The sequence below is a fragment of the Haplochromis burtoni genome, unplaced genomic scaffold, assembly GCF_018398535.1.
Source record: "Haplochromis burtoni strain Fernald_Lab_line unplaced genomic scaffold, NCSU_Asbu1 Contig_78, whole genome shotgun sequence".
Classification (NCBI taxonomy): domain Eukaryota; kingdom Metazoa; phylum Chordata; class Actinopteri; order Cichliformes; family Cichlidae; genus Haplochromis; species Haplochromis burtoni.
The window spans coordinates 2,094,070-2,111,049 of NW_024582439.1; the positions used below are offsets into that span (position 1 = coordinate 2,094,070).

General features: G+C 38.1%; 1 protein-coding gene across 3 annotated transcripts in view; it reads left to right on the forward strand.

Annotated features, from left to right (window-relative positions):
* Nucleotides 1–9,433, forward strand: part of LOC102308381 (netrin-G1) — a 66,421-nt gene extending 56,988 nt beyond the window's left edge. For 2 of the 3 annotated variants that reach the window (XM_005924638.3, XM_005924637.2), the window contains exons 5-7: nucleotides 1,088–1,114; nucleotides 2,301–2,345; nucleotides 8,216–9,433. In XM_005924638.3, the coding sequence (XP_005924700.1) occupies nucleotides 1,088–1,114; nucleotides 2,301–2,345; nucleotides 8,216–8,454 (311 nt within the window). In that variant the 3' untranslated portion in view covers nucleotides 8,455–9,433. The remainder of the gene's footprint in view (nucleotides 1–1,087; nucleotides 1,115–2,300; nucleotides 2,346–8,215) is intronic. The other variant, XM_005924639.2, reaches the window with a different exon arrangement.
* Nucleotides 9,434–16,980: the final 7,547 nt, after the last annotated feature.

Consider the following 16,980-nt stretch of genomic DNA (forward strand, 5'->3'; position numbering starts at 1 on the left):
GTGTGTGTGTGTGTAGGTGGTGGTGGTGGGGGAAAAGGGGTGTTGTCTGTAAGTTGCCTTCAGAGCAGAAGAGGAATCACTTCAAGAATTATGTTGACAGTTCACTTTGCAAAGAGCGTCAACTCATCTTGTGTTCCAAAGCAGGTTCAGAGGTTAAGGCAGGTTGGGTCTGAGAGTTTGATCAGACTGTAGAATGTGCTTTGGCTTCAAAGGGCAATATTGTTTGCCCTCCATTTCTCACATAAAGCTATGAGTGAGAAATTGTAGCCTAAATGTGCTTTTTGCAAATTGGAGCTCAGAATCTCTGATTTTCCGTTTTTTTCAACAGTTGTTGTAACAGGTAATTTAGTGATGAATAGGCTGCAAACAATATTAAAACCCCCAGTGAAACATAATCACGTGACGCAAGCTTGTGAAAGGCATCCAAAATTGCACTAATCCTGGAGTCACATTTGCTTGGTGATAAATATCACACAAAGATGGTGAATCCACAGCCAGATCGAAACACACATGGATTGTCAGGTTGTCATTGTTTGCAAATGTGTGTTTTGTTTTAAGACAGTTGAAGGTAATTTTTTGTTGTTCTTCTTCCCCAGTGTGTTTAATGAGCTTTTATCTCTCTTTTCTACATATTAGGAAGTTCCACGAACCTGACAATGAAAGACGATTACAGCAACTAGCATTTGTAGATGACGTTTGATGTGTTGATTCATTCATTCAAAGATGATATTGAAAAACGGTGAACATAAGCCAAAAGCAGATGAGAGAGAAAAACTCTGTTTATTGAAAACATGAATGAAACTGCTGATGACAAGACATTTTCAATAGAGTTTTGATTCGGTTGACATTTTGTTGCCAGCAGGCCTGTTATTATCATCAGAAGAAGGCGGAGTGGTCAGGTTCTCTTTAGAGCAATACAGTAGCTGCTGCTAATCAGCGAATGCACTGGAGATCAATGTGATAAGTGCTGGTGTTTTATTTTTTGTTTTTTCAAAGTAAACAGCACCATCAACAATATTTTCTCTCACGAGTAAAAAGAAATGAGTCGATGCGTTAATGATACATTATTTCCTTGCTCTTTCCGCAGGTATTCCCAGTAATCACGGACCAGTGCGTAAGTTGATCAGGCTTTTTTATTGGCATGCTGACTAATATTTTCCTCCCTCAGTCATGGCTAACTCTTGTTTGACTGATGATGTTGTGTGAGAAATTGTGCTGTACGTTGCCATTACCATTGATCAGCATGTTTTCCACAGTGGGAAAAAAAATCCATCCTACCAGGGCACTCATGTAGAATTGAATCCTAATACCCTATGCCTATTGAGGGGGTGAAACGATGCATGGCGTGAGGTTGAGTTTCTCCAGTGTAGTTCTAATAATGATCACTGACATAAAAGTAAGAGTGTTTGAAAACTTTAGAGTTTATCCTACTAATAAAAATTTAACCTTTTAACATTCCTCTAATTTATTTCAAACCTTTTCCACATTCCAGCAGTTTTTCATATTTCATGCTGCCGGTTTTCATAGTTTGAAATGATTGTTTTGCCATATTAAATGAAAAACAATGTGCATTAATTCCCATATGGCACTAAATCAGTTACACTTCTTTAAATTAAGCTATCAAATTTCTGGGTTTTAATTATACCATAAGCCAGTCTGAATAATCTTTGAGGTTTAAAACAAATTCAGATCTTAAGATTTGCCATATTCATTACTTTAAGCTATGCATAAATTGGATTGGTGGTTAGAAATATTATGTATATTTGGTAGCTATTATGTAAAAACTTGCAAAATAATGGTAACAATTGATACATCTTGGTACTGGCAAGTTTATAAAATATGGTGGAAGTCCTGAGTGTCTGGCCAGTGTATCAGAATGATTTTTCCTTTCCAAACTAGAATATTTGTTCTAAGCGCACAGACAGATATTTGCCCTAAAGAAAGGAAAACCTTTTTTTTTTTAATGAAGGTGTGGTTCCAGCCATGCTTCCCTCTGCATGTTGATGCCTGAAGGTGTCTCCACATACTGGATAACAAAAGCAGCTACCATGCATACACATTGCTATCTTTGTACTGTGGAAAATTCATTTAAGCTGCATGCACACTATTCTACATTAAGCCATTTACTACTCCAAATGTATGGCAGGAATCTTCTGGAAAATTGGACATATCTTTGGCCTGATAAAGGTCATTATTGTAAAAACCAGCAACTATGCATGCTGTCCCTGTGCTTTAACTAAATAACAGCATGACTTATTTGACAGCCAGTGTAATACATAACCTTTCCCATTTTTACACAGATCGGGCAAATGCTTCATCTCTTGGTGTTGCAAATCGTAATCAAGGTAGGCTTATTGGCTTTGTAACTTCAGCATGACATTACCCATAGATAAAAAATTATCGACTGGTTATTGATTGACCGTTTGGAAAAAAACAAAAGTGTAATGTAGAATATGCAAATTCTTGTGTGCAGTAGGTTGTCTTCCCAAAGCCCCAATGCTTTCATCCTGCATGCAAACAAACACACGCTGGTCCTTACAAGGCAGACCTTTTGTTGTGAGAACACTGCAGGGAATGGACCACATGCCTCATGATCACCGAGTCCACAGCCTTCTAACCCCTTTGATCATGCCCTTTTTTTAATTACCCAGTACGTTCTCTAGGGGTGCACCCTTTCTGCCACGTTCTGAAAGGAAAAAAATGAAGAAGAAGAAAAAAACAGGGAGAAAAAAGAGGAGAAGGAAGGAGAGAATAGGCTCCAGGGGGGGTTTATGTAGATTGATCTCCAGCTATCTCCAGATAATCCTCAGGCCCAGATTTTCTGTGTAGTGTGTGTTAAGTCACATCTGCACCACTGCTCTCACAACCAGGAGAGAAAAAAATTAAAAGAAGACTTTGAGGATTTCCACAACTAAGATGGGGAGGGGGGTTCCCTCTTTTTTTTTCTTTTTCTGGATTTGTAAAACTGTGTATGAGATTAAACAATAATCTAATCTTTCTGCCGTCAAAAAATAATTAAATGAAATTGGCCATTAAACAACAACTCCATCAAGAATTTTCTAAATCAAACGTGACATCTTTAAATGGATTATGTTACTCCACCAGTAGTTCGAAGCAGACAATGTTTTGAGTAATTATTTAGAAAATGATCTGTTAATTTTCTGTTGATTTGTGATATATAAAACTAAAACCTTAACCTGAACAGCCGCTGATTTAATTGCTCTTAAGTGTAAATAGCATTTACAACAAACCAGTCTGGACTATAATAATGGGTATATAGTTGACCTAATATTCACTTCTGTTGTTTGCCAAGACCCAATAAAAAGCAAAACACACAAAAAAAATCAACTAACAAACTACATTAGCAGAGGTTTCTCCCGTGTTTCCCGTGTGCTAAGCTAAACTGGTAGCATGTTAGCTGCATTGAAGTATAGCATATCAACATAAAAGTGATAGCCTTGTCCTCATCATACTGTCGGCCCAGAAGTAACTAAGCACATATACTAAAATTTTCTTAAATGCAACTTTCAGATCTTGCAGTTTTGAGTTGACAAGCAGTAACAACTGCAACATTCGAGTAAAAGGAAAATCATGCACTTTCTGTCTTCAGATCCTCACCACCTTCAAGTGCTACTGTACAACTGACAGTTTATATTGAACTTCAGAGCGCTGAATTACTGACTAATGATGAAGCCTTCATGCTAATACGATAACTGGGGATATGGCTGAATGAAAGTTTCAGCTTTCACTGACATCATGGCAAAAGATATTGACTGAGTGTAATTGAAACAACAGTATTCTGTCTCCAGGCAGATAATAAGATCCTGTATCTGACAACTGTCTCCAGGTAAAGTCAATTACCTGTACGAATCCATAGTTATAGAGACATTTTAAAAAATATTAAATGCATAACTGTGAATGAATATATTTTAAACTTTAATTAAATACAGGGGCATTTTGTTTCTGCAGGGTAGTCTTTTTAAAAAATTGGATCTTAAACTTTATGACTCACTTTCAGTCATCATGAGCAAACCTCATTCATGTAATATCTGATTGGCTGGTACAGACAGATGTATGTAACAAGATTGGATGTTCAATAGAATAAACCTCCACTACATGACATATCTAGATCTTTCATTAAAAGAGTGACACTAGCTACAGTGTGATCCAGCTTATCGATTTGTGCCTTTTAACTTATCATGCTGTGATTTTCGGTATCTCAGACACTTCAGCTGCGGAGTATGTGAGGACATCAAGAGTTCACAGAGATGAGAGGATAAAAGAACTGTCTGAGTGTGCTTTTGGACAAACAGACTACAATCTCCTTTTAAAAAACAGAAAAGAAGGATGATTAAGTCCAAAGTGTCACAATAGATTCAATGTATCCACAATAGTCTAATCCAGTTGTAGCACAATGCAAGACAGATTTACATTTAATTGCTTTAAATTGTGTCACAATTGCAATTCCACAAACAACAATGGGAAACATAATTCAGGTGTTTGTCCTTCCTGTCACTTCTGTGCTGTTGCTTTGGTAAATGTTCTCCATGTTGCTTCGTGCAGCACCAAAACCCCAGAGTGGCTCTGTCATAACAGTTATACTGCTAAAATGTCACACATCTGACAGAGGTGTGAGGTGCACATATGTCTCCCGCAGAGTACGCCGGTCCTTGGGTAGGACTGGAATTGCTGTGTCTTCACTTGCTGCACAAGCCCAAGAGTGAGTGATGTCACACAGGGTAAATTTGTAGACCCACTGCATTAAAAAAAAAGGGGGGGTTAATGTCCTCTGGAGGGAGCTTTACAAAGGCTGAAAAATAGCCCTTTAATGTTTTCATTAATTCCTCCGAGCCAGACTGAAGACTACAAATTTTAAGCTAAGAGCTGGTGTGGCATACAGTGAGGAATCTCTACAGGGACGCTCCCTACAGTGTCCCACGGTGTCCTTTCAGATTCCATTATTCTTACATGGGAAAGGCTCATCTTTGTAAATTGAAGATAGAAGGAGGACCAGCTCTGCCAAATTTCCCACATTATTACTGTGCTGCCAGCATCCGCTCCATTGCCTATTGACTAAGAGATGCATTTGTGCCACTGGATGGGTTTGAAGCAGGAGGACAGTTTAACTTTCACTGCCAGTGCACTTATTTAATGTGTCACTTAAAAAAGTAAACTACATAACAATCTAGCTCAGGAAATTTAAACTACCCATAATAATGAATTTCTCATTCACATCTTCCAATTCAAAAGACACTTTTCTCTCATGGAAGATGGTGTGATACCTAGTGTTAGTAAACCACATCTAATAGCAGGTCTTGAATAAATATTCATGTCAGGAATTATTTTAGATTATATGATCTTGCTGCTTCAGATTGCAGGCCTGGAGAGACTGGGTGCATTTGTTGTCTTTATAGAATATTTCTTGATATAACTTGACAACTATTATCACCACAGGGGAGAACCACAGGGGGAAGTAATAGATTTACTCTAATGTTTGCCCAATAGTTTTAAAAAATATTGGGTATATACGAAGACTTCATGATAAAAGTATTAGTCACTTCAGCGATAGCAGAAGAGCTGAGAAAATAAATAGGATTTATTCTTTTTTAAAAAAAGTAAGTAATTTAACAAACGTTCCACACCCCAATTTTAAACCTAGGGAGCACTCTGGGTTGAGGGCTGGGGTGGATGTAAGCCAATCTATTCTTCTTCTGTCTTCTGCTCTGTACACGGTTATGTGAAATGTATTGCATCCAGGTAGTTTACTTTGTGGATGTTGTATTCTACCATGCTTGGTTTGCTGTCCTTTGTTACTATAATACAACCAACTGAGAAAGTTTTCATTTCACTTTAGATAACAAAAAAATAATAATTAATTTATAGCGTAAAGCATCTTTTGTCACGACAGCACAACAAAGACAGAACAGTCTTAAGCCTCTGCATAAGCAAACTAATTGGTTTTACAGATGCTTTTAGAGAGGTAATGGTCCTGAGGGTCTGCTGGAGGATACACAGATTATCCTTCGGCCACAGGCAACAATGTTAATGTGTTGACTAAACTACTGAGACTTGAAGTGTTTTCCAAAACACACTGAGCAGGTGTTTGCATTAGCTGTTAGAATTTTTATTTATTTTTTTAACTGACTAGAAATCACTGATTGGGGAATTGCCAGAGGGCCATTAATGTTTGCGCCCACTCTGGACCCATAATTCATGAGTCCATTCCCACCACACCTGGTTAAAATATCTCCCCAGTCCTATTTGTCCCTTCTTTGAGAGCAACAACTACAACATTGTTCCCACGTGGTGGTCCAGTCAGTCAGTTTCACACAACAGAAAGACACGATTAATGCATTGACATTTGATTGACACCTATTTAGTTATGAAATGGTTGTAATCTGAAAGTCCCACAACATTCAAACCGTGTACAGAGACTGGATTTGCCATAGGCCCATTTTATTATTAATTAGTTTAGTTTGTTTATTGCATTTACATATATCTACATGTAAATTATATTCCTGTCTCATGTGTTACTTAGCTTATGTGTCATGCTTTGTTTTGCCCTGCCCTTGTCTCTATTTCAGTCAGTTTGAATGCTTTTCCCAACCCTGTTAGTTTTACTTGTTATGTTTTTTAGTCAGCTGTTAGTGCATGTGTGAGTTATTTTGTGTTTCCTGCCCATTTTCACTTGCTTATTTCTTTCTCTTATTGTTTTATTTGGTGGGGTGGGTTGTTTCTTTGCTTTTTATTTTATTGGCTTGTTGATATTACACGTCTTAACCCTCCAGCATCTTTTTGTTATTCATCTCTAGTAAATTTCATTAAATTTCACCTTTGTTTGCCTTACCCGCCCTTCTGCATTTGGGTCTTTTTTAGAACTCTCCTTTCCAGACTCATTCTTTTAAACAGCTACACAAAGAATAAAACGTTTGCATACAGTAACAAACTTACTATTAAAATAAAGGGTTTGACTACCATATTTGCTCGTTTAGTGCCACTGTTATTGACGCTTTAAATAAAAGCACAGAAAGGCCATTAAACATAACAAGGCTAACACAAAACAAGTCTGGAGACTGTTCAAAGAAGATGTAGACATGTCAGGAAAAGCAGATCTACCAGAAGCATCATTTCCAACACTTCATCGCAAAGTTATTGAAAATCCTATATTAAAGATAAAACCCTGTGTCCACAGCTGGAATTTCCATTTAAAGTGCATAACAGCAGTGGTGTCTATGTGCAGTGGGTGGGAATATTATTAAGTTAAATGCAATACCAATGCCTTCTTAATCGGTTTTGGCATGAGCAATGATTATTTGTTGAGTTTATTCTGATGCATGAGCCACATTACTGAAAACCAAAAATGTGATTACTATTTATGCAAGGAGAGATATCCAATTACACTGAAATCTCTTGGCAAATATTACCTCTTCCAGGATTTCACCTCTGCAAGCAGAGAGGCTTCCTGGGATAATTGAGTTGTGAGTTTTTGTCTGGAAATGTGGATATTAACTTATGTAGTCCTAATCAGTCTACATCAAAACAAAGAAATGTTTGTTAGCCGGTAAAACTCCAGCCACTGATATTACATCCTTCTTCTGACAATGTTGTATTGCTTGCTGTAAGGTTAACTACAGAGAAGAAAATAACAGCTACTGGTGAAATACCTGGAAATGCTCATTTGCATATGAAAGGTTGTGGTGATGTGATGGAGCCAGGTATCCATCCCGTGTCTTCTCCTCTTTCTGTTCTCTTCACCTCAGCACAGAGGGGCTGTTTCACAATACTCTGGCATCCTTTGATTCTCAAATAATTAAATTCACCTCATCAGAGCCATGGTTTGCTTGCTCTTTTGTTTTGCCAGAATTATTTGCTATAAAGTCCCTTTGGCGCTACTAAAAATATCCATGAATCCATACAATGTCTGTGTTCCTTTGTTAAGTATTTTCAGAGGCTGTTGGCAGCATTATATTCTTTTAATATGTACCCTTGCTGTCGGTGTCCTCTTCCTTTTTTTGCACACTTTCTGAAGTCCTTGGCTTTACCCTCTCTAATGTGTCAGCTGTGCTCTAAGGACACAGAGCAGTACAGACAGGACAGGAAGAGGCAGCTTGTGCCCCGTGAACCTGCCTGTTGATGTTCTCTGCCGCCCTATCACTGAGTGATCTATTAATCACGCTTTCCTGTCTCCCCTGCCCTTTCTGCTTTGTCTGTGCAGCTCGGGTGTGTGACAACGCGATGCTGCGCTGTCAGAACGGCGGCACATGCCACCACCATCAACGCTGCCATTGCTCCCCCGGCTTCACGGGCATCCTGTGCGAGAGAGCTCGCTGCCAGGGTCCAGGAGACTGCGATGACCAATTGTCTGGACAGGCCTCGCTCCATCATCGCCCCACAGGCCGCCACCACACTCTTACCCTTGTAGTGTTCCCGCTATTATTCGTTTCCCTTTGCTGAGGGACCTGAACCAAATCCTCAACCAAAACACGAAATGCTGAGAATGAACACTCAACCTTAAGGACATGAAGAACAAAGAATGTGTGGACAATGTGCTCAGCAGACAATATAAGCAACTCTTTTTTGTATATCCAAGGCCACAGTGGTGGATGGCAGTGTTATTAGCGCAAATGGCTGTGCACTGATGTGTTATACTGAATGATAGAAGGATTTATGAAAGGTCTGGTGAAATCACTGCTGTCTTATAACTTCCCAGAGGAAACGGTTGGAGCCTTTGCTTTGTGATCTTGTCATTGGCTTATACTTCAATAAAGGCAGACTGGATACTCCACTCAGATAAAGATACCCACATCCTGAGAGCAAACTGTATAAAACTAGACACATGATTTCTAAGTATCATCTGAAGTTAAAAAAAAAAGTATATATATATATATATATACATATATAATAGTGTGGACGGGACTAAAATCATGTTGCCTCACTGCCTCCTTCCTTACTTGCTACCATCTTCTCTCCTTTCCTCTTTTCCCTCACTTTCTCCTTCATGTGCTTTGGTGACCCTGGTGATTTTACTTTGCGGAAGGGCGTCTGTTGTTTTGCCAAAAGCTGCACATGCGTTTTTAATTCCCTAAAAGTACCAATCTAGTATGTTTTGGGTTTTTTTGGTTTTTTTAAGAGGCTTTGTAGTCATGCTTGAACTCACCTGTATGGGGGGAAAAAGGTGTAACATACTGTAACTGTATTTAATTTTGTATAAAACAGATATTTTCATGACTACGCAAAAAAAAAAGATGTATTACTTGTTTTCTATTGCTGGCGACCTGTCATATAGTAGATGTGGACTATGAGTGCGTAAGGAGTTTTGGTTGTATTATTTCTTTGCTTGTGTGGCACATGGTTCTCTTCATGGTTTGAGAACTGCTGTCAAAACTATGTTTACATTCCCACTTACACAATACACTTCCACCAAAGCGAAAAAGCGAAACATGTCTTTGTGTTGTTGTTGAACAATGGTAACATTATTAGAAACAACATATGTAGAGTTACGGGTTTATTGTTTCTAGATAGGTGCAAACCAATGACAATAGATGAATGTCATTATAAAGGATTTTAAACTCAACAGCAGTTGCTGATAATAATATCAGTTAACGCGTAACTCCCTGGTTCTTTGTCCATGGCTGGTTATTTTACTGTGCTGTGACACGCTCTTGTTGTGCTCATGAAACATGGGAGAATGAAAAGAAACTCAAGACAAAATCCCATCAATTTTATGTAAATTTAACAAGAAGATTCAAAGAAAAGGAGATTGCTCCGCTGTCACAGAGGTTGTTCAGCTCAAGTCTGTAATCAGATCTAATCCTTGAATCAAATGGGAAGAGGGGACGTTTTTCTGAGCTAGTGCGACTGAAAGCCTGCATCCTGCTGTGGCAGCCAACACAAAGCTACACGTTGAGGAAATGAGCTTTAATTCATGCAGGGTCAATGAATAGAAATTAAGATGCATCCCACTGGGTGACATATTGAGCACTGAGACCAATTTCATTTGAGAGATTAATTGTACTCCCAAAGGTTGTCATGAAACATCTAATTGTGCTAGAGTCTATTATAAGTGCCTCTCATTAAATTACTATCTATGATAAGAGTTGCAAATGCCTTTTTTGACAGACTCTTGCTTATAAAGCGTCCTTTGAGAACCAACACAGGGTATTTGAAAAAGGCTAATTCACTATATGTAATCACTAGAAAGGTATGGGTGTATTTTATTTAGCAAGGTTTAAAGTTTTGGAAGAGAAAAAACTAAATCTTTTGCTTAGAATTTCTGATGCAGAAAACACTAACAGACTTATCAGTTATTCAGAAAATGAGTCAGCAGCAGCAGGTTTGGTCTACACCCGACTGTATTAAAAACGCTAAATCTATGTTATCTAGTTGAGGTGTGATGAGCTATTCTGTTTACTTACAAAAAGAATACAGTGGAAGACCAGATGTCCCAGTTTTCAAATAGGACTTGAATGCAGCTTACATTCGTGGATCTGTGTGAAAATCTGTCTCAAAACCCTATGTGGGCCTGCGACTCAGTGCCAAGCCCGTGCCAAGCTACATCAGCAGCAGCACAGAAGGATATCAGCTGACCAATAAGGTGTCATCCCAATGGATCAGCAAAGAAAGAACAATCTCCAGGATCCTAGAGACTGTGATGACCAGCTGTCTGCATAGGCCTCAGTCCATCATCACCCCGCAGGCCACCACCACCACACTCTTACGACTCCTTGTTTTGATCTCAATATTATATTATTTGTTTACCTTTGCTCAGAAATTTGAACCAAATCCTCAACCAAAACGTGAAATGCTAAGAATTAACACTCAGCCTTAAAGACATGAAGTACAAAAACACATGTGGACAATGTGCTCAGCAGACAATATAAGCAAGTGTTTTTGCTGGCAGTGTTATTAATGCAAAGAGCTGAGCGCTCTTGCTCTCCCCACGTATTATTTCCAGGTACAGTTAGATCTATATTGTGCATGACATGTAGCTTTAATGCAAGGGGTTTTACAAAAAAACATATTAAGTGTTTGGGAATTACAGCCATTTTCATACTTTCCCCATTTCAAAATTAATTGATAACTAACAGCTGGCTAACAACTGACTGACAATCACTTTCATGACCAGCTGAGGCCTGTTGATGAATAAAGCAGACATAATATCTGAAGCTGATTAAAAGGGTTGAATTTTACGTTAGGCATTGCTCTTTCAATTACGAGGCCCAACAGTGCCATGCTGCCAAACTACTGCAGATGGAAATTACAGAAGGGAAATTACTTTTTACTATAGTTGTCCCATCCTCTGTATATTAATAATGACAATAGCCAATGTGACATCACCCACTGGTTAATGGAGACGAGTCATGAAGCACTGAGCTGAGCATTTTTATCTTGACAACACAAGTCAAGGAAACAAGGGATGCTGCACACCTTACCACTCCACCCTAAAAGCACACACAGCTATAGCCTATATAGGATTCCATGGGAGCAATAATGCATGATGTGAGCATCATGTTGTGTTCAACCAGACTTAAAACTAACAAATTAGACCACAGTCGTAATAATATCCAAAAGCTACGTCTCACTTTGAAATACAGTCATCTGACTGAGAGGTTCTAACTGAACATTACGCTAAGGATTGCAAGCTAACTATTTACCAGCAACAGCAATAATTGAGCTGCTTTTAAAGCCAAGGAAAATTTCATATTTTGAAAGTCTCTACTCAGAGTAGTGCATATACTGTGGTGTATTTGTCTAATGTCTGTAGGTGTCAGATTTCTGCCACAAATTTTATCCGACTTGTAGTTTATAGACTACTTGCAGTTCTGTGATGGATTCATGAAGGTTCACACACTACCAAATATCCAGCTCTGAGTTTATTACAGTTTTCACTAAAAGGGCTGTAATAATAATAAAAAAGAAACATACAGGTGGACAGATAAAAAACATAAAAGCCACGTTTTCTATCTTGTTTATTCAGGTATCCTATGTAGCAAGCAAGTGCGTAAGCTAAGCTGCTCAGCTATAATTAGGCCTGTGATTTATTATACTTGTTTTATCTTAAAAAACAACAGCTTTTTTATTTGAATGTCTGAAATCATTAGCTGGTGATGCAGACTTTTCCCTGGGACATACAGCTTTAGCTTCAATTATTTCACATTATATTGCAGGCATCAGATTAATGGAAACTTTCATCCTTTTTTTTTTTTAAATGACCTGATCTAAAGCAGAAAGAAGTGAGCCAGAAACAGCACTAGCTAATAAAATCTATTTGGTAAAAGGTGCTATTATAATTAGCTAGAAATGACTATCCATTTTTCATCCGGAATGACTAATACATTTAATGGTAAAGTTAGCTCCATTGTTATATTCACCATGTGAGAACAGAAGACTTCATATGTGTCTCTGCAGTAAGGGGATTGTGCTCAGCTCTTTAGGATGTGTGAGTAAATTGGCAAATAACTACACTGTTATCCTAAATACAGCAGCAACTTCATCTGTCCAGCATTATATCGCCTTCAGTGATTTAATACTTTGCTTCAAGGTTCCTGTCTCCGAACTGGCTTTGGAGAATGTGAAGTGGTCCACTTGAGGCTGTGGTTATAGTTCAAGGAAAAGAAGTTTTTAGAGCAGTGTGTGTGTAGAAAAGAAAATTACCTTTATGACATGTTAGTGCAATAAAACTAGTGCTTTATGACCCTTTCTCTTAGCTTTGGGCTGTATTTAGCTATTGCCACTAAAATGTTTTAAGGTTAAATCCAAGTCTCTTGCCCTTAAATACTGATGAATGACTGGATAGGGAGCATTGCTCCAACTCAAAAGCTGCTCCAACACTCTTGCAATGAGATTCACAAGGAAACAGTCTGCTTAGCACTGACATATTTTAATGGTAATATCAATATGTTTTTCTCACTAGTTTATCTGTCTTTGGAGAGAACAAAAATAAAGGTGGAAGGTAAATATTTTTACTCAAGAATTTTTACTAACTTATTGGTGGCAACAGTGGAAGTTGAATAACTGGGATGATTTTGTAAAGTATGATGATTTTTCGGTCACCAGAATTTAGACCACAGAGAGAAAGAAAGTTTTTTTTTCCTCCACTAGCTCTGCTCCCTACTGTTTTATGTCACAGCAACGCCTTGTCCTTTTTACTTTCACATCTAAGACTCAGGAGGGGGTATTAGGAGGACATTTTTAGACATGTGCAGTCCTTGTGTTCTGCCACTGTCAGCACTGGTGGCACCAACAGAAGGTTACATAACGTAAGACAAGGGGTATTCAATATCGAGGAAAGAAGAGGCTCAGCAACATGACTGGAGCACTGAGCAAACCAATATCCATATTCAGCTCTAAAATACCCAGCAATAGAACTGGTGCTGTTCCACCAGAAATCTCCACTTTTCTGTCAATCAGCATTACAGATCGTATTAATGATCTGCACTTTGTTATCCATAAACCTATCAAATTTGTCTAAATATTTGAATATTGATAAACTCCATTCTGTTTGCAACATGAACTCGTCCTTGACCCTGTCGCTTAGCAAGCTTCAACTGCTGGTTCAGCTGTCGCTGTAACAAAAGAAAGGATGAGAGGATGTCTTGTTCATGCAGCACTAAAGCAACTTTATCCATTGTGGTGAAAGTTGTTTTATTTATTCACTTACTAACTTATCGTTTCATTTATTGAGTTATGCTTACTGACTTACTTACAATTGCGTTGTTCATAGTTTTATTTGTTTGTTTTGCAAATGCTAGCTCCCATTTGAAAAGAAAAAAAGTTAAAGCGACTCTTCTTTAGACACATCAAATTAAAGGCATTTTTTGTACATTATCTCAATAAACTTTCTGCTTAAACTTTAATCATTTTTAGGATAAACTTTTGATTTGAACTTAAGTACAGTAATATTAAGTGTCAAGTAGTCAGGTTTAACCATCAGTTAGTGAGCCTAGTAAATAAGGGACACCACATCTCTCATAACTGTCTTAAAATAATTCCTTCTGTAGTTCAGTAGCATAAAATTTTCATTGTGGACTCTTTAGAGGAACCAGTGAGCGGACAGTCTTGATCCTTTCAAGTAAATCTTTTCATTACAACAGTCCTGTTTAAAATGATTTTACTTCAAAATTGGGTTCGTCTAAATGCTACCATGAGGAATAAGACCATGTAATAAAAATAATAATAATAATAAAAAAACCCATGTAGGTGCAGAAAACCTCTGCAAGGAGATATCTGCTGTTTTAACACAGCTACTGTATTCACATATTAGCAGAGCACAAGTCAGGTGTTTTGAATAAAAAAATAAGAGCATTTATTAAACAGATAAATGGCAGTAATGTTGTTTTGGTGCCAGAATTGAGCAGCATAATTTAGCACTTTTAGATATTTACTTTTTGAGCCAGCATAAAGAGGTTTAACACCTTATGTGACAGCCTGAAAGAAGCATACTTGCAAACCTGCATCACCTGTGCGCTTATGTGTACACTGACTCACCAGCATCTATAGGACTTTCCACCCCCTCCATCCTGATCAATGTTTATCGACTTCATTTATGTGACACCACATCAGGAATGGCACTTATGGAGAGGTTGGAGCAGCATGCCATATGTGGCTTTATCAAACTGCTATTCACATTCCTGACATTGCAAGGACAGCTGGTGGGTGGTTTGCTGGCTTGGCACAGAGAGCCAGAGTACGCTGGAATCAATAGACAAAACAAAGAGGAAGTTAAGCTGCCCCTGCTGAAGAAACCTTGAAATACCCATTTACTCTGTTCTTAAATATGGAAGTCCTTTTACTCTTTAACTATTTTGTGGAAGATGGGATTAATATTATTGATCAAAATGTTTTGATATCAGTCCTTGTGTTGTTGGACACTTGTGCTATAATAGTTGTCTCACTGAGGGGAAATAATTAAAAAATATTTCTTATTTGCTTGAAAAGCATAGACAGATTTAAGCAGAGCAGCGTCATGTTGTAGAGATTAAAAGAAACCTTACAGAAAATTTTGCTTAAATCAATCTGAAGTCCCCCTCACTTCGATACAATCTTTGCTACAGATTGCAATCTTTTTCAGTGTCAAACATGATCACAGCACTTGTCTTCTACTGTTTTCTTCAGAGCCAGATCCAGCACTTCTGGCCTTCAGTGCCACACCTAAATTGCAAATCAGCCCCGTCTGGGATTGGCACCACGAGCACCCCAACACCCTGTCGAAGAAATTATTTATGTATCACACCAACACTGTCCATAAATAAAAGATACCTTTCACAGTCTGTTCCAGAGTTCCTGGAGCTTGGAAGAAATGGTTTATCCTCGTTTTTTCGCATGCTGGTAAGAAAGTGTTTTTTTGTGTTGAACCCCTAGGTTGCATTACAAACACGTCTGACTGGAAAAATAAAAATAACGCACCTGGAGAATGTGTGAAAGATTGCCACCTGTTATTAAGTACAGTCTACACTCAGACTGTGATATAGAAACTGAGCTGCAGTTATAGGCTACATGTATATTAAGAAAATCTGAGTTGTTTTCTGGGTATGGGAAAAATATTTTTCCAAATGAGAGATTCAAATGATTGAAACTTAAAATTGAAGTTGCATTGATCCTTTTAGTCCTAAATTGCAGCTGTAGCAGGCCAACTACCAAGTCAATCAGTCTCTGACTTCTCCAGTCCAAGTAACCTTGGGTAAGTTACTGTTCCAGTACCTCCCGATGCATTCATTGGAGTATTAGAATATAGTGAATATTAGAACATGCTTAGACACATATAAAACTGATGATTGTGGGACCGGGTGAATGAGACTTCTACAAGAACACACTTTGAGTGCTCAACTGAGTAGAAAGAGGCTATTTAAGTACCAGTCAGTTTACCATTGTGGAAATACCTACATACTAAATACCTGAGAGATCCATCCAGCCCTTCAGCAGATCCATCGACTGTTCCCTGAAACCTGATTTCAATGGAAAGGTGGCTGTCAAGAACCCAATCTTAAGAACAGAGACAGGGAGAAAAAAGGCTGAGGTGCTCCAAATTACACAAGAAATATACTTGTGAAGTGATGAATATATATTATGAGTTTATGCTATGAAGGATGTTCCTCCAGCAAAAAATAAAGCTGAAAATAATATAAAGTTTATTTTTCATGCACGAGTGTCTGCATTTGGGTCCACTTCCTGCCTGCCCCAGCCATACATGACACAAAAAAGACATGCAAGGTAACTTAAACTGTTAGCAGTCGGACGTACCGCCCACGGGACATTGGATGGTTTAGGGGACTAATAGGACTGCTAAGGGGTTAATTAACTTTTTACTTTCATTTTCAACTAATTTTCCCAATTGTAAATTAGATTTAACAAAATAAGTACGTTACGATTAAGTTAAGCTCATTTTACACATCATCATTTTTTCATTACAGATCCCAAAGGTAAAATATATTTTTATAACTGACTAATAAGCAAAGGGCACAAAAGCACAATTCCTCAATACATCTAAATCATTTAATTGCTGTAGAAAAAGAGCCCTAGAGAAAAATTAAAAATGAACTTTGGATAGAGTGTGGTATTAGTTATGCTAAAATAAGGAGATATAAATAACAGTGAAATATTTGAACCGATCACTGCCTGTATTTTAAAACTGACCACACAGCTGGCTACAATAAAACAAAAATATGTTTTAATAAATTACTGTAGAAAGGTTAAAGTTTATCACCTTTTTCACATCTGCCTGCAGCTTCCCATGCCTGCCTCTCAGCACCATTCGCACCGCTCTGCCTCATTTTTGCAGCTTTTACATTCTCAGCTCTACTTTTCAGGCTTGAAACCATCTGATTCTTCTGCTCTGCTCCAGATTTAAATCTTTATTTACTCGGATTGGTTCCCCTGGTTCTCCATGTGTCCACAATCCGCTACGCCACAGCTCAATATTCCATCCATGACCCTCAGTGAGCTAGGTGCTATGTTGATGATAATGGATGGCTAATGTGGGTG